The sequence below is a fragment of the Rhinatrema bivittatum genome, chromosome 3 (assembly GCF_901001135.1).
Source record: "Rhinatrema bivittatum chromosome 3, aRhiBiv1.1, whole genome shotgun sequence".
Taxonomy (NCBI): Eukaryota; Metazoa; Chordata; class Amphibia; order Gymnophiona; family Rhinatrematidae; genus Rhinatrema; species Rhinatrema bivittatum.
The window spans coordinates 587,547,243-587,568,213 of NC_042617.1; the positions used below are offsets into that span (position 1 = coordinate 587,547,243).

Genomic DNA, 20,971 nt, shown 5'->3' on the forward strand with positions numbered 1-20,971 from the left:
GTCGTGGTGGACCGGGATGTGGGGATAGGCTTCGGATAGATCCAGTGAAGTCAGGAATTCTTCTGGTTGAACCGCCCTTATGACTGAGCACAGAGTTTCCATGCAGAAGTGCGGTACCCTCAGGTAACGATTGACTATCTTGAGATCCAGGATGGGCTGGAACGTTCCCTCCTTCTTGGGGATGATAAAATGGAATAGTGACCAGTATTTTGTTGGTGCGTGGGAGCTGAGGTTATCGCCTTTAACATTTTTATATACCGAAATTCATGTAGACAATTACATATCACTTCGGTTTACAGTATAACAAACTAGCATGTAAGAATGCTTTTACATATAACAGGTATAAGATAACTTGATGCCAAGTAACAGGGTCAAAGAACATTAGAATTATAGGCTTTTAACGAGGGGCTGAGTAGTTTTGTCAGTGTGGTTTCCACTGCCGTCCTCTTGGAGAGGGCTTGGCACGGTGATCTCACAAATTTGACTGGAGGGATGCTGTGGAAGACCAGATAGTATCCCTTTTGAATGATGGTTAGGACCCACTTGTCCGACATTATCTCGACCCATCTTTGGTAGAAGAGGTTAAGTTTGCCCCCTATGGCTTCTTCCTGTGGATGGGTCTGTTGATTCTCATTGTGGGGTGCGGCCGGGGCCTGTACCTGAGCCGGCTCCCCTTCTGTTGTGTCTGTTCCGAAAGGACTGGGCCCTGCCTGCGGGATGAGATGCTTGGTATGTGTTTTTGTGCGGTCTAAAATGCTGGGCTCCTCTGCAGGGAGAGGAGCGCTGGGTTCCTTTGTTCCTGTCCTCTGGTAACCGGGGTACTGGGGATTCGCCCCATTTGTTGGCTAACTTCTCCAGTTCGCTTCCAAACAGAAGGGATCCTTTAAAAGGCATTCTCGTGAGCTTCGTCTTGGAGGTGGCATCGGGGCTGACCAATTTCGGAGCCATAGCTGCCATCTGGCTGCCACTATGGAGGAGATGCCCCTAGCTGAGGTGCACACCAGATCAGAGGTCGCATCCGTGAGGAAAGATATTGCCAGTTCTAATCATTCGGTGGAAGCGTTTGCATCCCTGGAGAGGAGCAAGTAGGCACGTGTCACAACGGCGCAGCAGGAAGCAATCTGCAGGGTCATTGCTGCGACAAATGAAATGAGGATGGATTCCTGACGTCTGTCCTAGGCATCCTTGAGTGCAGCTCCTCCTTCGACTGGGATGGTAGTGCGCTTGGGGATAGCATGGCGTTCACTTTTGGGAACCCTAGGAGTTCTTTGGCCGTGGGTTCCAGGGGGTATAGGGCTTCTAGGGCCCGTCCTCCTTTGAAGCTGGCCTCCGGGGCAGTCCATTCCAGGTCAAATCAGTTGTACGGCTTGCAGCATTGGAAAATAGCATGAGGCCCGACAGAAACTGACCAAAACTGGGTTTTGTCTTTGGCTCCACCTTGGTACTTGTGCCAGGAATGGCCAGCATCTTCAGGCTCAGAGACATGAGACCTGGTAACTCGTCTTTGAAGAATCGCATCATGGTTCAGTATGGTTCCATCCCTGGAGGGATTTCCCCTTCCTCCAGGGAGTCAAGATCTTCCTCTGAGGTGTCTGTGTCCCCTAGAGGGAGGCTTTTGCCCGGCTGAGGCACTTCTCGGGGGGGCCGAGAGGGACTTGGAAGGTCTTGCCCTTCTGGTGGAGACTGTGGCTGTGTCGCAGGCAGTACAGATTGCGCCTGGACAAAGGTTTGCAGCCCTTTGAAGAATTCCACCCAGGAAAAGGTCCCTGGGTCCATATTGAATCCAGTGGAGTTCCCAGAGGTGCCCATCTGAGGAGGGTCCGAGCTGGAGATACAGAGGTCCAGGGTACTATCGTTGTGGAGCCGGATTCCTCTACTGGCTGAGGGGGGCCTTGCTTCAGTTCCCCCAGAGTCTCTTCGCACTGCAGGCGGCAGAGGCCACTTCGGGTTGCGCAGCTCTCAGGTGGCAGGCCGGGCAGAGGGCTTGTCCCTTGGCTTTCTTGGCCGGTGGTGCCATGATTTGTACGCGTGGAGTGGCTCAAAGCTCATCTGTGCACATGCCGGGAGACTTAGTTGTGCGCTCCGGGTGCGCAGACGATGTGCGTGCAGGCTGCTATTTGTGTGCTTAGCAGGGATGTGCGTGCCACTATGCGCACAGGCCTATCTGTACGCCCGGCACAGATGCACAAGTCGTTTGTGTGCCCGGCTTGCCGCTCTGCACACGGATCAGTTGAGCGGGCAATGCTGAGATCAAGGGGGGGGGAATGGCGCTGATGACCACGCGGGCAAGATGGCGACCCCCTTCCCCCCGGAGGGTCTCCACGTGTGAGAACCCTCGCACCAGATCGGGGTCTAGCGAGACAGGGCTGCTCAACCCGATTTAACAGACGCCGGAAGGACGATCTGTGCGGCTAACCAAGCCTCGGAGACTTAAGAAAGTTTTCTACCTTACCTTGTCTCGGCGCTTCCCAGTCTCGTGCCGGGCGGTCTCCGGCTGCGGGGGAAGGGGGAAAATACCTTCACCGCCGACGTTCACCGCCGCGCTCGGTATCGCATCCGCTGCCTCTCAGGGGCTAAGTCCACACCGGGAACCGGCTACCAGACAGAGGCTTACCTCTGAGGGATCACGGAAATCACCTCAGGAATTCTCGACTGGAGGAGGGACCCTTAGGTATCACCTCAGGAGAAGCGGGGCTAGTCTTGTAGAGGTAAGATTTTCTAACACTGTGCAAGTGTGTGGTGACCCTAACTGCTTAGGAGACGGAGAAATACTGAAGAGCTAAGCTTCCTGCACAGGTTTATGTAGGCTGACGTCAGATTGAAATCTGACTCCGTCTCCCAACTGCTATCAGGAGTACACTATACCCATTGGTCCTGAGTCCATCTGCTAAACGCTAGGAAAATGGGCTTTAGGTTCAGAAAAACCACTATTAAACACTACTGGCATGCCACAGAATTTTAACATTCTGATCACAAAATTCCATACAACTTGCTGCAAAATCTATCCTCAAGCAAATGAAGAAATCTAGGGTTCTCTGACAGTGTAGAAATAGATATTAATAAAAAGAAATTATTATTTATAAGGTGATACCTTTTTACTGGACTAGATGCATTTATTGACTGTGAAACATATACTAATACTTTACACTATTTATTTTATTTTTTATTTAATACTTTTATATACCAAATATTCATGTAGAAGATTACATATCACTTCGGTTTACAGTATAACAAATTGGCATGTAAGAATGCTTTACATATAACAGGAATAAAATAACTTTGAGCATCTAAACAGGGACAAAACAACAATAAATAAGCTCTATTGAAAGACCAGAGAAAACTGACTAAGGTTCTAGGTGCATAACTATTAACTTACAGTTAAGGTCTGTGTATTTGCTCTCCAAAGCTTGTACATATGCTTCATACTGCTTCCACCTATTGTTAAAAGAGGAACAATTATGCACCTTAATTTTGTTAAATGCAAACTATGCAGCATGTTTCTGAGATACTCCTAGAACAAACCTCAAGGACCAAATCATGTTACACTATTTATTCACAAAATTATGAAGGCATATTAGCTAGGAATGGTATCCTCACCATTATGTGTTGGCCATTTCCAAATAAAACTGTTGCAGAAGATGTAACATTTATATTAAAAATGAAATATAAAAATCCAGGGGGGAGGGGGGGGGGAATGAGATTTTGAAAATCATGGCTGACAGGCATGTACAATATACTGTGGCCTTACTTTAATTGCATTTGAACCAAAAGCTATTTTCATCAGAAAAAAATATGTACCACAATGAGCTGCAGAATCTAATCCCAATTCAAGAACCCATTTTATCACTCAAAAAATTCAATCTGGTTTTTGACACCATTTCCCCAACAGAATATCATTTTCTGCATATGTAGCTTTTCAAAAAGTACCTATGTGCTCAGTCTGAAGGAATTTGTGAAAGCTTATTTTGGTGCAGAACACAACAACTCAAAGAAGGCTGTCTTGAATCTTTTATGTAGCCATGCTTACTCTCTAGTAATGGTTACTTCCATTTAGTATGGCTGACTTTTTCCAATCAAATATCCTATATGCTGCATAGAAAAGTTTGCCCTCCCCCCTGCGTGCAGTTGAAAGAGTAAGTTATTGAAGCCCTTGTCCAAAACAAGAAAGAGAAAGAAAAAACAAATGTGTTCTTTTAAAATGTGCCATTAAATGAAAAAAGAAGCTTGTTGCAGAGACCACTGGGAATCCAGGATAAGAGATTGAGCAAAGGTCTATAGTCATTTATATTAATGCTCACTCAGTTCAGTTATCAGACTATGCTCTAAATCACCTGTATATTGCAAAAGCTATAGCAGTCAACTATATTAGTACATAGCTAGAAAAATATTAGTGACCAATTAAATAGAGAAGGCTCCCCAGACTCACAACCTATTCACATTTACAGCCTGGTTAACAAAATTCTTGCTGAACCTGGAAGGTCAAAAAGGTAAGTAAGTAAAACTGTTCTATAAACTGATGCCAAGAAGTACAAGAACATAAAGCAAAGGTGCTCACTTCTAATAAGTGTTATCCATAGACAGCAGGTAGATCAGCCACACAAGTTGGTGGCATTATCAGATAGCACCAAGATAGTTGGCTCTCTCAGAAAGACCAAAGTGGTCTTTCCAAGCACGTGTGGACATTCCCAAGTAAATGCGCCAGTCTCCTCAGTCTTTGTAACAAGCCAACCTTTAGCTCCAATGGAAGTAGGATGGGACTGTGTGGTTGCTTTGTCCTGCTGTCTACAGAGAAAACCTGCTATAGGTGAGTGCCTCTGTACCAATGTAGAGAGCAGCGCAGGATCTGCATCCAAGTGAACATCCAGCTCAATTAGGGGTAGCAACCACTGCAACAAGCAGGCCACACCCCTGCTCCATACTCTTACCCACTCCTGGTTTTTTTTTTCTGGAGATGGCAGCCCTCCATCCTTCCGCTCCGTGAAGGTGGAACACCAACCACTGGCATCCCGTTCCGTGAATGCCTCTGTGGCTACTGCCGCTCCGTGCAGTGTTTTGCTGCCTTTTTATTCACGTCCTCTAAACTTGATGGACCCACAGTGTTTATCCCACGCCCCTTTGAAGTCCTTCACAGTTTTAGACTTCACCACTTCCTCTGGAAGGGCATTCCAGGCATCCACCACCCTTTCCATGAAGAAATACTTCCTGACATTGGTTCTTAGTCTTCCTCCCTGGAGCCTCAGCTTGTGACCTCTGGTTCTGCTGATTTTTTTCTGATGGAAAAGGTTTGTCGTAGTCTTTGGATCATTAAAGTTTTTCAAGTACCTGAAAGTCTGAATCATATCACCCCTGCTCCTCCTTTCCTCCAGGGAGTACATATTTAGATTCTTCAATCTCTCCTCGTATGTCATCCGATGAAGACCCTCCACCTTCCTGGTCGCCCTTCTCTGTCCCCGCTTCCATCTTGTCTTTGTCTCTTTGTAGATACAGTCTCCAGAACTGAACACAGTACTCCAGGTGCGGCCTCACCAAGGACCTGTACAAGGGGATAATCACTTCCCTTTTCTTACTCAATAGTCCTCTCTCTATGCAGCCCAGCATTCTTCTGGCTTTTGCTATCGCCTTGTCGCATTGTTTCGCAGACTTCATATCATTAGACACTATCACCCCAAGGTCTCTCTCCTGCTCCGTGCACATCAGCCTTCCCCCCCCCCCCCCCCCCCCAATCGAATACAGTTCATTCGGATTTCCACTCCCCATATGCATGACTTTGCACTTCTTGGCATTGAATCCAGTCTCATTCTCTCCACTCCTTCCGGCGTGTCCACTCTGTTGCAGATCTTAATGTCATCCACAAAAAGACAAACCTTACCTTCTATCCCGTCCGCAATGTCGCTCACAAAGATATTGAACAGGACCGGTCCCAACACCGATCCTTGCGGTACACCGCTTAAAACCGCTCTCTCTTCAGAGAGTTTTCCATTTACCATCACACATTGTCTTCTGTCCGTCAACCAGTTTGCAATCCAGGTCACCACCTCGGCACTCACTCCTAAGCTTCTCGTTTTATTCACCAGTCTCCTGTGTGGAACCGTATCAAAAGCTTTGCTGAAATCCAAGTAGATGACATCGAGCGCTCTTCCTTGATCCAATTCCTTGGTTACCCAGTCAAAAAGGTCAATCAGATTTGTCTGACGGGATCTTCCCCTGGTGAATCCATGCTGCCTCTGGTCCATCAATTCTTCCGACTGTAGATAGTTCACTATTCTCTCTTTCAACAGTGACTCCATTACTTTTCCCACCACCGAAGTGAGGCTAACCAGTCTGTAGAAAGGTGTGAAGACTTTCTGTACAAGATCAATTATGCCAAAGATCAATCTAGAACTTCCTATCCAAAACTTCTGTCTTGATGTGAAGTATTTCTAGGTAGTAATAAGCAGTAAAGATATGGATGGATGATCAAGTGGCAGTCTTGCATATATCTTCTATGGAAGCAAAGCGAAGATGTGCTAAGGAAGCTACTGTAGTTCTGGGATGGCTTCTACTTTACCTTGGAGACAGTCCCGATTTATTTTAGCAATAAAGTTCTTTGTAACTGAAGAACCCTGTTTAACTGGGTTTAAAAAAAAAAAAGAAAGGTGTGAAGACTTTGGGGTAGATTTTCAGAGCCCTGCTCGCCTAAATCCGCCCAAAACCGGGCGGATTTAGGCGAGCAGGGCCTTGCGCGCCGGGAAGCCTATTTTACATAGGCCTCCCGGCGCGCGCAGAGCCCCGGGACTCGCGTAAGTCCCGGGGTTCTCGGAGGGGGGCGTGTCGGGGGGCGGGCCCGGTCGTCGTGGCGTTCCGGGGGCGTGTCGGCAGAGTTTTGGGGGCGGGTATGGGGCGTGGCTACGGCCCGGGGGCGTGGCCGCACCCTCCGTACCCGCCCCCAGGTCGCGGCCCGGCGCGCAGCAGGCCCGCTGGCGCGCGGGGATTTACGTCTCCCTCCGGGAGGCGTAAATCCCCCGACAAAGGTAAGGGGGGGGTGTAGACAGGGCCGGGCGGGTGGGTTAGGTAGGGGAAGGGAGGGGAAGGTGAGGGGAGGGCAAAGGAAAGTTCCCTCCAAGGCCGCTCCGATTTCGGAGCGGCCTTGGAGGGAACGGGGGGAGGCAGCGCGGCTCGGCGTGCGCAGGCTATACAAAATCGATAGCCTTGCGTGCGCCGATCCAGGATTTTAGTGGATACGCGCGGCTCCGCGCGTATCTACTAAAATCCAGCGTACTTTTGCTTGAGTCTGATGCGCAAGCAAAAGTAGGCTGATCGCGCTTCTTTTAAAATCTACCCCTTTCTGTACAAGCTTGTTCTTTGTAAATAGAACAAAGTTCTTCTGCAGTCCAATGTATGTATTAGCATGTGGTCTTCGAAAAAGTGCTGGCAATTCAATAGATTGCTTAAATAAAATTGAGACAATTTTTGGTAGAAATCTGGGATGAGTTTTCATAACTATTCTGCTCTGGAAAATGTGTACAGCATTTAATGTCTCCAGGCAAATGTAAATATTATTAAAAATAGAAATTTCCAAGAAAGCAACTTCAGTTCTGCTTTCACTAAAGGTTTAAATGGCAGTTTCATGAAATGAGCCAGAACTACATTTATATCCCAGGGGACAGAAGGATCTATAAGGTTTAAGATGATTTAGGACTTTCATCAATCTGTCAACTATATATTGATGAGAAATAGGAAATAAAACTCTTGAAATTGTCATGGTATGCCATTATGGCATTGAAATGATTGAATAATTCTATCCTGATTCAGAAAAGTTTAACAGGTACTGAAGTAACACGAGAACAGGACATTTAAATGGGTTTTTTGTTATACAGCAGAGCAACAGATAGGGAATATTTTCCATTTGAGGTTTTAAGATCTTCTTGTTGAGCATTTTCTACATGCTAGAAGAACTCTGCCCAATTTAGAAGCAACTATAGAGAAGATTAGAGAGTGCTTTCAACATCAATTCAATCAGAGCTAACACATGAAGACTGGAATGTAGTACATTCCCACTGCTCTGTGTGAACAGGGATAGGAATATGTATAATTTTACTGGAAATGAGTTATGCATTGTAGCCATAGAAACCAAACTTGGCGAGGCCACAAAAGGGCTAGCAAAACCATTTGATCCTTTTTTATTCTTAACTTCTGAAGTACCTCAATTATAAATGAACTGGAAGAAATGCATACAGAAATACTTGGTTCTACAGAATTGATAAAATGTGTCTGCCACCAGACTATTCTTCACTGGTATCCTAAATCAGTACATAAGAACTTTGTTCTTTGATGGTGTCCCAAATTTGGAACATTTCCTGGGCTACTCTATCGTCTAATGACCATTCATGCAGTTGTAACAGACAATTTAATCTATCTGGTTTCCCTACCCTAGAGGTAGACAGTTTGAGAAAGTATTCTTTGGAAAATTGTCCATTTCCAATCTTGCAGCTTCCTAACAAAGACTGAAAGAGCCTGTTGACATAGAACATCGCTAACTGGTTGTCTGTCTGGCTTACAGCTACCTTGCTCTTTAGCCAGGGACTGAATATGGCTCTCAATTCTAGATAAGAACATAAGAAATTGCCATGCTGGGTCAGACCAAGGGTCCATCAAGTCCAGCATCCTGTTTCCAACAGAGGCCAAACCAGGCCACAAGAACCTGGCAATTACCCAAACACCAAGAAGATCCCATGCTAATGATGCAATTAATAGCAGTGGTTAATTCCCTAAGTAAACTTGATTAATAGCCATTAATGGACTTCTCCTCCAAGAACTTATCCAAACCTTTTGAACCCAGCTACACTAACTGCACTAACCACATCCTCTGGCAACAAATTCCAGAAAGTCAAGACATTTTTCTACTACGTTCATTGAGATGCTGAAAGGTTGAAATAAGCACCCAAACCCTGTGTGGAAGCATGTGTAGTTACTGTTTCCCAAAACTGTCGCTGGTAAGAGAAATGACCTGAATAGATTGAGATAGTGGTTGGAGTTGCTGGTTCCACTGAGATTTTAGATGCCACTGAGCTGGTGTGCGAAAGGGGCAACAAGAACTGTGCTGCCACGTGACCCAATGTCTATATAAAACATGTTAATTCTTCTTTGTTCATCAAGACAGTTGCTCTGTGAAAAGAAAAGCTTTTTCCCTGTGCTGTCCCAAAATGGTTAGGGTTAGATAAAGGTGAACCGGTAGCTGTAGTGTATTTAATCCTACTCTCTGTTTCCTGTCTTTTAACCAGTTTGTAATCCACGAAAGGACATCACCACCTATCCCATGACTTTTTACTTTTCCTAGATGCCTCATGAGAACTTTGTCAAATGCCTTCTGAAAATCCAAATACATTATATCTACCGGTTCACCTTTATCCACATGTTTATTAACCCCTTCAAAAAAGAGAAGCAGATTTGAGAGGCAAGACTTGCCATGGGTAAAGCCATGCTGACTTTGCTCCATTAAATCATGTCTTTCTATATGTTCTGTGATTTTTTTTACTAATAAGGTAAGAGAACGAGCATTCTCAGTTGCGGGCCCCAAAATATGGAACTCATCACCAGATTAACTTAGATTACAAAAGGATATAAAAACACTTTAAAAAAAAATTCTTACACTACTATTTAAAAACGCTTATGAATTAACAGCAGAAAATGATTATCTTGTTTGATGCATGCTTTGCTTGGCTGTTTGCTTGTTTTATATTTTATTTTACTTCTTAAATTTATTATTGCTGTCTCCTAAAACTCTTAAACATGCTAGTAATGCATTTTATACTGGTTTGCCTTCACTAACAGATTTTAAATATGTACTTTTATATTTTTTGTATTTTGTGTGTTTATGATTAATTGTACACCGTCTAGATTGTCCCACAGATTGACGGTATATAAAATAAATAAAAAATAATAGGTCTGAAATTTCATTTTTCCGTTCCTTCAGAACCCTGGGGTATACCATCCGGTCCAGGTGATTTACTACTCTTCAGTTTTTCAGGCCTACCACATCTAGGTTCACCGTGATTTGGTTCAGTCCATCTGAATCATTACCCATGAAAACCTTCTCCGGAACGGGTATCTCCCCAACATCCTTTTCAGTAAACACCGAAGCAAAGAAATAGTTTAATCTTTCTGCGATGGCCTTATCTTCTCTAAGTACCCCTTTAACCCCTCGATCATCTAACGGTCCAACTGACTCCCTCACAGGCTTTCTGCTTCGGATATATTTTTTAAAGTTTTTACTGTGAGTTTTTGCCTCTACTGCCAACTTCTTTTCAAATTCTCTCTTAGCCTGTCATCAATGTCTTACATTTAACTTGCCAATGCTTATGCATTATCCTATTTCTTCTGTTGGATCCTTCTTCCAATTTTTGAATGAAGATCTTTTGGCTAAAATAGCTTCTTTCACCTCCCCTTTTAACCATGCCGGTAATCTTTTTGCCTTCATGTTTCTCAACCAACAGGACACTGAATTCAGTCAAGAAAGGAACATATCTAGCAAACTTAGAGTCTAGAGAAGTCACTTACCAGTTAACAATGCAGGAATCATACTCTGCATAGCTCACTCTAAGAAAGGCTAACCTCCAATTCAAACATCAGCAGCCGAGGGCAGGTCTGGTATTGACCTACCCATCATTAAAGGAAGAAATTATCAGGTAAGTAGTAACTTCTCCTTCCTTAGCGTTCGGGTAGGTCAATTCCAATGAGTGGGATGTATCAAACCTAACCTCAAAAAGGGTGGGAGGCTGCCGGTGGTCCAGGCAATACTGCCCATGAAAATGCGCGGTGGTGAGCAAAGATGACCAAGTCACCATCCAGCAAATTTCAACAGACAACAAAAAACGAAGTTTCGCCCACAATACCGCCTGACCCCATGTGGAATGCAGTCTAATCAGTCTCAGTTTGGCAGTTTCAGCAGCCACACAGGCTGTTGTAATGACTTCCTTAACCCTGCAGGCAATTGTTGCCCATGACACTGGTTCTCCTTGGTTACCTCCATCATGAAGCACAACTAGATGATCTGACTTCTGAACAGCCTTAGTCACCTCCTAACACCGCCATAAAGAATGCTTGACATTGAAGGAACACAAAAGGCGGTACTCAACTTCATCTCTCCCTAAAGCAGGCAGAGAAAGGGACTGATTCAAATGACACTCCGAAACCAACTTGGGCCAAAAAGGAAGGCAGTGTCCAAAATTAGACCGCACCCAGGTCACAAAGAAAAGACCCACAGCAGGAAGAGCCTACAGCTCAAAGACCTGACATGCCAAACAGATTGCTACAGAAAAATTTGTCTTCAAGGAAAGCAGCCGCAAGGAAAAAGTATGCAGCGATAGAAAAGTCAGACCCGCCAAAAACCTCAAGGACCAAGATAAGGTCCACAGAGGCACCGAAAGCCCCAATGGGGAGCGAAAATGTTAAACTCCATGCAAGAAACAGGGCATGTTCAGATGGGAAGACAAAGGACCTCCCAATGACTCTTCCCCTATAAACAAGCCAGGACTGCAACTTGAATCTTCAAGGTGCTAAGGGCCAAAACCTTAAGTAAGCCATCCTGTAAAAATTCCAAAAATCAGAGGAATATCCACCTTGAGTGGAGGAGTACCTCTCTCAAAACTCTAGGCCTCAAGGACCCACCAAACTAACATAGGCTAGAGAAGCAGAAAATTTACAGGCCCGAAGAAGAGTGGAAAATACAGCAAAAGAGCCCCGACGTAACAGATCTGTCCGAGATGGTAGCCCATGGACTGTCCACCAGAAGTCTCTGGCATTGGCATACCACGGTCTTCCAACCCAATGCAAAGCCAGCAAAGGGACAGGGTTGGTTCTGGACTAGCCTGCCTATCAGAGGCCAGGGTGAAAAGTGTGCCCATTCCTGAAGAAGAGCATCAATGCCCATTGCTTTTGGGTTCCACCTGCAACTAAAGAAGTGTGGAACCTTCGCGTTATTGAAGTTTGCCAAAAGGCCTAGCTACGACAGGCCCCAGAAGTTCATCAGGAGCAGAAGGCCTTGTCTGCCAGCTCCCATTCTCCTTGGTCCAAGTTTCTCCTGATAAAGAAATCTGCTCTGATGTTGTTCTTTCCAGTCATAGGAGAAGTTGCTCTAGCAGCTCGGCAAATCACCGGTATGTCAACCGAACCACTCATGCTTCCACTTTGTTTATGTTCCACTGCCGCTCTGCTGCAATCCAGCACCCTTACACCACCAACTCCTGATAGTGAGCCCCCCAGATCCAGAGGGTTCCATCTGTCATATCAACCAATCCAGCAGCATCAGGAAAATTCCTTTCGTAAAATGATCCGCCTGTAACCACTAGTCCAACTGGGATCTCACATTTAATGGGAGGAACAGCCCCACTGCATAGATCTTTGACTGTGGACTCCAACAGGAGATCAAAGGACACTGAAGAGGTATATATGCCCTCTCCCAGTGAATCACTTCTAATGCATATATAGTTGTTAAAATTGTTCCTTGTAAACAATGATATTCATTTGAATGTCTGTACAAAAAAACACAAACTAAAATTTATTTATTTAAATTCTTTTAATATACCGATGCTCAAGACCAGATCTTATCGTACCGGTTTACAGTGTAACTGGGGGAAATCAATTAAATGTACAGAAGGTAAAGTTACATTTAACAGGGAGCAAGAACATGGGAGTTGGAAGACAGGAACGATATATAAACGAATACAACTGGAGAGTATTAAGAACAGTTAAATGGAACAAAATAAATGCGAGTCATATAAAGGTAGCTGAGATCGGCTGTAGATATATCATAGGCAATTATTAACATATTGATTCCTGAGGAAGCAGGGGGGGTTAAAATAAATAAATAATGCGGCAGCCATTGACCCCCAGACCTGTAGATAAGACAACCCCCCATCCCCACCCCCACCAGGATCCCGCAGGGATGAAAGTCGTAGCATCAAGGTGTGGATCAGAGACTGTGGCAGGAATACTCTGCCCCGCCTTGAATCGAACCGAACCTCGGGCTACTCCAGGGTCTAAAACGGCTGCAAATCACTCTAGGTCAGATTCACCACTGTGCCTAGTTCCTGTAGCAAAGAGCCATCCTGCGAGAAGCGTGAAAACACTCTCTTTCACGGTTTTGTACGAATCAACCAGCTGTACAGAGAGGGGAGAATTAGAATGCAGCACTTGGGGACAGCCACCGCTGCCGCCACCATCCATGAGCTAGAAAAAAGGTCCGGGGCACCACAGCTAGCCTGAAGGCAAGACCTGAAACTGGAAAAGATGATCCAGAATAGCAAAACGGACCACTGATGTTCCCAACGGATGGGAATATATATCCAGGGCCGGAATGAGCTTCTTTCTTAGGCATGACTAATAAATCTTTATGATTCAAGAATGGGAATCACCGCTTTCAGGTTCAACATCCGTCATAACGTCACTGCCACTTCTACCCTCCGCTGAGGGGAGTTAGAGAGACCATGAAGACTTCCGAAGGAATGCAAAGAAATTCTAGAGCAGGAGTACTGTGCACCAAAACGGGAGAAGCCTGGAGGGGGCCTAGCCACACGGCATCTCAACCCACTGAGTCTGCATTATCATCTCACTTCACAGAACTCCTCAAAGATGTAAGCGGGACAGTCGAACACCAAGGTAATGGACCCTTTCTCCTGCTTTCTTCTTGCTGCTGTATTTTTTTTATAGCAAAATTTTTACCTGAGCTCAGCCTTCCCTGCCGAGCCTCTCTCAGAAGCAGATCCCGGCTATGAGGGGAGAGTGCTAAAGCCTTCACCACAGAGCCTCTCTTGGGCTTACAACAGCTATTGGAATTTCTAGTCCATGGCAGTCAAGGCTATCTGACTGAGGGCACTCTACTGAGGGAGGACCAAACAATCACCTCAAGAGGTGTTGTCTTTCCATTATCTCCTTTCCTTTTTTTTTAAACACTCACAGGCTCTCCCCCCAAAGGGAAATGCATGTCCACCATCTGCTGGAGACAGAATATTGGTGGGCTGATGTTGGGGCAGGACTATATGGCTATGTCAGCTTTTGCTCAGTCTCCATCTGCTGGCAAGATGTGCATAACCCACTCGTTGGAACTGACCTACCCGAATGCTAAGGAAGTTGATTTTGTCCCACTACCGGAAGGAATGGTAGTGGATTGGTTGAGATCAAAAATGAGCCCCTAGTTTAGGCTGGGCTGGTTGAGCAGTCTAGGCCTGACTGGAAGCTATTGTGTCTGGCCACAAGCAGTGGAAGTCTGTACTGTCGAAAAGGCCAGTAAGGTCTGTGAAAATAAGGACATTTGTATGGATAATATAGATGCCACAGTGGAGCGAGTTGCTCAGGCACCATAGAGAGAGAGTACATTACCACATCTGGTCTTATCTGGGAAATTGATTCTCAAAGCTTCTCTCTGGGAAGGTTGTCTCCCAAGCATGAGAGGTTCACCAACTTTTCTTGGATGTCGTCATGGATGGAGCCAGCTCTCAGCCATGCCATTCGGCAAACTCCAACAGAAGATGCAGAGGTACATGAAGCAGAATCAAACGATTCATACACCCAACAGAGCAAGTGTCAGACAGCCTGTTCTGCATCCCAGAAAGTTTTAAGTTGTTCATTCTGGGCAGAGGAAGGAAGATATATATTTTAGCTTCTGAAAGCAATCAAGGAGATATTGCACCATGTAAAACTGATGGATAGTAATGCGAGCAGAAGGCATAACACTATGAAAAATTATTTTGCCAAAATTGTCTAGAAGTTCATGAACTTTATCCAGAGGGGCATTGGACTGAATATGGGTTTTCTTTGCTTTCTTCACAGCAGATACACTATGCCTGGTGACTTTTGTACTCTATACTTGAGATCTTTGAGCAGTGAGGGTGCCTGAAATTAGTGTTTCTCAGTTTCATGGGTAGCACTTAAAAGCAGCTGATTCATCCAGAGTATCCAGAATTTTGAGAATTCCAAGTAGATCAGTACATGTGCCTTTATCCTTGTGGACATGAACACCTAGCACTGTTCCTAATTTCTTTATAAATCTTGAATAGTTGAGATCTTCTGGAGGGGAAGCGTGCTCTGGAGGATCTGGTAGTATTCCTATAGAGTCTTGACTGGAGCCCAAGGATATGGGCTCACTAGACCAAGACTCCAGTGATAAGGAGGGAAGACTGGGGGGGTCCCTCCGATTGAGGCTTAGGAGGAATGGCCTGGTCTAGAGCATCTGACTACACTGCTGACTACACTCTGCTGCAATTGAGTGTATGGACGAAGAGCCCCTAGCTTGGGGTTCTGATGAGTGTGCATCCATAAGGTGGCTTGGGACACCAGCCTGTGGAACTGTTGAAGCGAGAGTTGAGAAAGAGAGGTAAAGAAACTTCGCCTGAACCCTGCAAATTTTGTAGGAGCGATTGTTGTGTCCTCTGGACTGACGCCAAGCTGAACCACCTGTTAACAATGGAAGAACCAGTCAATAAAAGTCTTTAAACACAATAACAATGGAAGAATCTATTTCATGACAGCATAACTGAACAGACAGGATCCGCTGTTTCCAGGAGATGATCTTCTGCTACCAACCTAAGCAGCGTTTGTGTTCCGGTAATTGGAGAAGGTAAGGCTAAGTTTACTTCTTTTCCCGCAGATCTTGGATGGCTAGCATATTGCTAGCCATCCAACCTTACTGAGTCTAAGGAAGAAGAATAGCCTGAGGAAGTAAAATGCTTGGGCATTTTAGATAACCGCAAGCCCTTTGTAGCATGTTCCTGAAAAATCTGTGCTGGCAGGAATAAGGATTGTCCTGGCACAACATGGAGCGAAACATGTGTCGAGCGATTTGAAGTTTACATTTGATACACCAATGGATTGTTCCAATTGAACCAATTTTATGCATGGTTACATCAGTAAAGTCTGGATGCATCACAGCAGTGCACATCAAGTGTCAATGCTCTATGATTTAAATGCTTCAATGTATCATGCTTCACAGTTCCATGCACCGCCGGTGCCAATGCATTGTGGGTCGAATACTTATGTTTCTTCTCTGTAGGTAGGGCTGGTTCCAGGGAACGCTGCTTCTGTTTTGATGCAGAGTGGCAGACTGAACTTAACCCTATGTTATCGGGCCTGAGTAGATGGGGGGAGTTTTGGGCGAACTGCTATTTATTTTATTTATAGGTTTTTATATACTGACAACCGTTTGCACATCGTGTCGGTTTACAGATAACTAAAAACTTTTTGGCAGTGTCAATATAAAGAACTTTTTGGCAGAGCCATTACATAGAACAGTAAACGATGCATACAAGAGAAAAAACATGAACAAATGGAAACTGGGTAACTATTTACAGGGAACGACGGTTCCTCAATCAGGGGCAGAAGAAGGAAAAATCGACAGGAGCATATTGTAAAGATAATACAAGGAGCACATTGTGAGGATAATACATCGAGAACACTGAAAACAGCTCACTAGGTAATCGGGGAGAAGGTTATTGTGAGAAAAGGTAAAACAGGAGCACATTGTAAAGGGTGATGCAGGGAACGCATTATACACAGCTTAGAGGGTCATCAGGAAGATGCTTGCTATGCAAGCCCTTACCTGAGAAGGCAGTCAACAGTGCACTTCGGGAGGAAGAGCTACTGTGACTGGAGAGATTTACGCAAATCTTCCATGCGAAAGTTCCTGTAGCGTTGTGAGTGCAGGGATATCTGTCTGCAGGCTTCACAGAACTGATAACACAAGTCGTGGCTGTTGAGGGATATTATCTTGTTGCAAGGGCAGTTCTTTAAACACTCACTGTGTTATAGACTTTCTTCTGGCCTAACATTTCCTGTGAGGTAAATTCTTTTCACTTGAATTTTTCTTTTTTTTTTGGTAGCAGAAGTGCTGTTGTGCAGTTGCAGAAGCAAAGTAAGGCAAAAAAACAGGTTTGACCAAAAACTTTTGCTTTGAAGGAAATGAAGAGGAGAGATGGAGTACATATCCATACTTTAGCTCAAACAAAATATGATTTTGTTTTATTTATTTATTTATAAATAAATAAAACAATTTTATTTTGTTTTATTTATTTATAAATAAATAATGGAATGTAAACACGAATCAACCAACCTCAAACCCTCTCTCACTAATTCCTGCTGAATATTTATCATACTATTACCATTCACAACTGTGTCATATTTATTCATTTGTTTACCTATGTACCGTTTCAAAGTCTTATTTTTTCACTTGCTATTCTAATGTATCAATAGGCTGAAATGTAAATATTGTGCTGTTCAATTTCTCCCCTTCCATCCCAAGTTTATTTTCCTTGTTTTTTGTAACTTTCCCTCTCCCTTTTTCTGATTCACTGTATTTAAAGTTCAAGGTTCTTATTGAAAATATTGTTTTTTACGTTACGTTATGCTTTACACTCCTTGTTATTTGTAAACCGGGTTGATGTGATGCCTATCATGAAACTCGGTATAACAAAAACAATAAATAATAATAATAATAATAATAATGATTGAGGCGACTCATTAACAACTCCCGAACATGCGGTGTAAAGTTCAAAGCTCTACAAACTTGGAGAAACAAGGCCATTCAGTGCCGCCGGATGACATCACCCACATGTAATGACTAATTCAACCTGCTTATCGATGTAAACTAAAAAGAAGAAAGAAAAAAAACTAGAGGGAAGAGATGACACATACTAATCCTTTCGCACTGGAAGCAGGCCTAGGATTTCCCTAGACGTCTGCCTAAAGTGGCACAATTTTGGGAGCAGCAAAGTTTCCTGCCCCTCCACCCTGCTTAACTTCAATTTCAACATCCCTCTTCTTCTACCCTCCAGAAGCGATCCAATTCCCTTTCACCACCCCTCCAGAGAGCTCAGGGCTTCTGCTTTACCTCTGCAGTTATCAGAATCCAGTGAGTGCAGGGACTGAGGGAAGTCAAGCCATGAGCTCATAGGTCCCTCCCTCTGCACAGAAACCCAGTGTCACTGATTTCTGATAATGGCAGAGGTAAAGTGGGAGCTCCAAGTTCTGTGAAGGGGCAGCAGGAGTAAAAGGATCGCAGATCTGGGCTGGGTTGGAAATCAAATCAGAGGACTGCAGCAAGGGAATCAGGAGTCCATGGGAGGAGTCAGAGGTTAGCCCAGGGAGTGGGGGGGGGGGGGGGGGGAAGGTGATTAAGCCTGTAGGCAACAACTGTGCCTAGGGGCAGCAAAAGAAGAAATCTATTTCTGGTTAGAAGAAAATAGATTGGGGAGACTCGCACAGTTGCACAGGAAGGTCCAGGCATGCTCAGAAAGACCTTGTCAGTCATTCTGAGCTATGCCAGGGCTATCTGTCTTGGTGTCATTAATTGACATCACCCACTTATATAGCCAATACATGTCTTGCTTGTCCACAGAGAAATCACAGCAACAGACTCAGCTGCAAGTACAGGTGTAAATTTCAATAATTTTTCCCCAAGGATAATATAAAACTAAAAAATTCAAAGAATTCACAAGCTATTTTCATATGGCCTCAAAATTTGTCATTTTCATTTAGACTGAATAGAATAGCAGCCTAGTGGTTAGAGCACTGGCTGAGAACTAGGGAAGCCAGGGTTCAATCCCACTGATGCTTATGACCTCTGGGGCAGGGAAATACCTACAATACCCAGTCTGTAATTCATCTTGAGTTTGGCTTTGACAGACAAGCAAAACTCAAAACACTTAAGTTTAACAATTGTTTGCCAATTCTAAAACATTGTGGGGGTAATTTTCAAAGGAGTTACGCGCATAAATGTAACTACTATTGTAGCAATTTTCAAAAGCCATTTACTCACGTAAAGTGCACTTATGCGAATAAATCCTATGGACGATTCAATGGCATATATTGTAGCAATTTTCAAACGCCCACTTACTCGAGTAAAGTGCATTTACATGCGTAAAACCCAGATTTACGCATGTAAATGCTTTTTAAAATCAGACCCAATGTCGGTATATAAAAATAAATATCAGTGCTCAAATGTGGTGATTACATAAAAACTGAGCTTGTACAAACATTTTACATAATTATTCAAATATTGACAGCACTGGTGGGTTACAATGGAAATACAGTGCATCCACAGCTAAAGGAACCATCTTCCCACAAGAGCATATGTTGATACTTTCTGGGAATAATACCCATCACTAAAACAGACACCATGGGGGTTCTATTGAACCTTGAGTGGCAAAACTAAGATGCTACTTTGTCTGCCCACAGATGTCATGGTAACCAGATCCAAAGTAAAGAAATACTTAGTAACCAAACAGCCACTGCAGCCAGGAAAAGATGTGGAAAGAGGAAACAGAGATCGGAATGAAACTGTAGAAAGAAGTAAAACCTGTAGCAGAAGCCTTAACTACAAACTTGAGGATAAATCAGAAGAGTTAGAAATTAAGAATGAAACAATTATGACTGGCCCACATAGAAGGGGTAATTTTCAAAAGATTTACATGCTTAAAACTGGATTTAATGTGTAAATGCACTTTACACTTGTGAGTGGGCTTTTGAAAATTGCTACAATATATGTCATAGAATTATCAATAACTTTTACATGTATATGTGCAATTTTACTGCATAAATGGGCTTTTGAAAATTGCTACAAAAGCATGTTACGTTTACAAGTGTAAATCCTTTGAAAATTACCTCTTAAGTGTTTATCAGAGTTTCTATGCCACAACTAGGGTAACTACACAGGTCCATGACAAAGAGGAGGTACAGACTGCGCCAGTTCTTGTATTAACCCATTGCATACATGGAGATGTCCTGTTTTTCTTTTAAAAAAAACAAAAAACCCAATTGAAAAATCAGAACTAAATCTCCATGCAAGCACTGGGGAAACCCAGGACTGACAGCCCGTTACCCCTGACATGAAGCTATATGGTTACCCTAGTTATAAACCTCTTAATTATTGTGTATAACCACATAAGGCTCTCTTCCCTTCCCTACTACACAGCTTTCCAAACCTGTCCTGGGGACCCTACAGCTGGTTGGGTATTCAGGATATCCATATTGTCTAACCTTGAGATAAATGTGCATGAATTGGAATCTCAAATGTATAGAAATTTATCTCATGCATAGTCATTGTGGATATCCTGCAAACCTGACTGGCTGTGAGAATAGGCATGAGAAGCCCTGCTCTACCACCTGTGATTCTCTTATCCTATTCTCCATTCTGCACTTGAAAACAATATTTAAAATATTGCTGGTTTTATTACCTTCTATTCATAGGAGTTTTGCAAGTGTTTATTATTTTGTTTGGAAGTTTAAGGGGGAAAAAAAATCAAAGACTTCTTTTCTAGCTGTTGGGGCAACCATGAAAAGTATTTCATATAAAGCCTCAATTTCCAATATTTGATAAAGCCTACCTGTGGACAGGTGTTTTCTGTAGACAGAAGGAAAAATCAGCTACATAAGCAGATGACATCAACGATACCAACATGGAATATTCTCCCCCCAAGCTCAGAAAGATCCAGAAGTCTGAGCATGCATGCAAGTTCCCACACAGCTGCCACTATACAAATCTCTTCAGTCAATTCCCCAACAGAAAAATCTTCATCTGTATGAGGTGGTGGATGGAACTGTGTGGCTGGTCTCAAAAGTTAAGGGTTCCACCAGAATCTCTTTTTTATTGCAAAACGAAGGAGAAGGGGGGGGGGGGGGGCGGGAAGATCCAGAATGGTTAATAAATAAATTTTTTAGGACTGCCTGACCAAAAATACTCTTATTGAGTCCCCTCTTCTAGGCAGTAATGTTTAACAAATGTGGGACTTGAGGACTAAGTAACTGCTCTGCATATGTCTCCAATTGGTGAAGAAAGTAGATATGCTAGTGATTCATGATGTTCTTACTTGATCAGCCTTCAAAAATTAACCCTCCTAAAAATGTGAAGTGGCAAAAGAAAAAAAGAAATGCAGTCCGACAACCATTTTGACAGGGTTTGTTTTGTAACTGGGAGTCCATGGCTGGCTAGATTATAGGAAACAAA

General features: G+C 43.8%; 1 protein-coding gene across 3 annotated transcripts in view; it reads right to left on the reverse strand.

Annotated features, from left to right (window-relative positions):
• Window positions 1–20,971, reverse strand: part of WTAP (WT1 associated protein) — a 158,974-nt gene that overhangs the window by 72,493 nt on the left and 65,510 nt on the right. For all 3 annotated transcript variants that reach the window (XM_029596689.1, XM_029596688.1, XM_029596690.1), the window contains one exon: window positions 3,377–3,435. In XM_029596689.1, coding sequence (XP_029452549.1) covers window positions 3,377–3,435 — 59 coding nt within the window. The remainder of the gene's footprint in view (window positions 1–3,376; window positions 3,436–20,971) is intronic.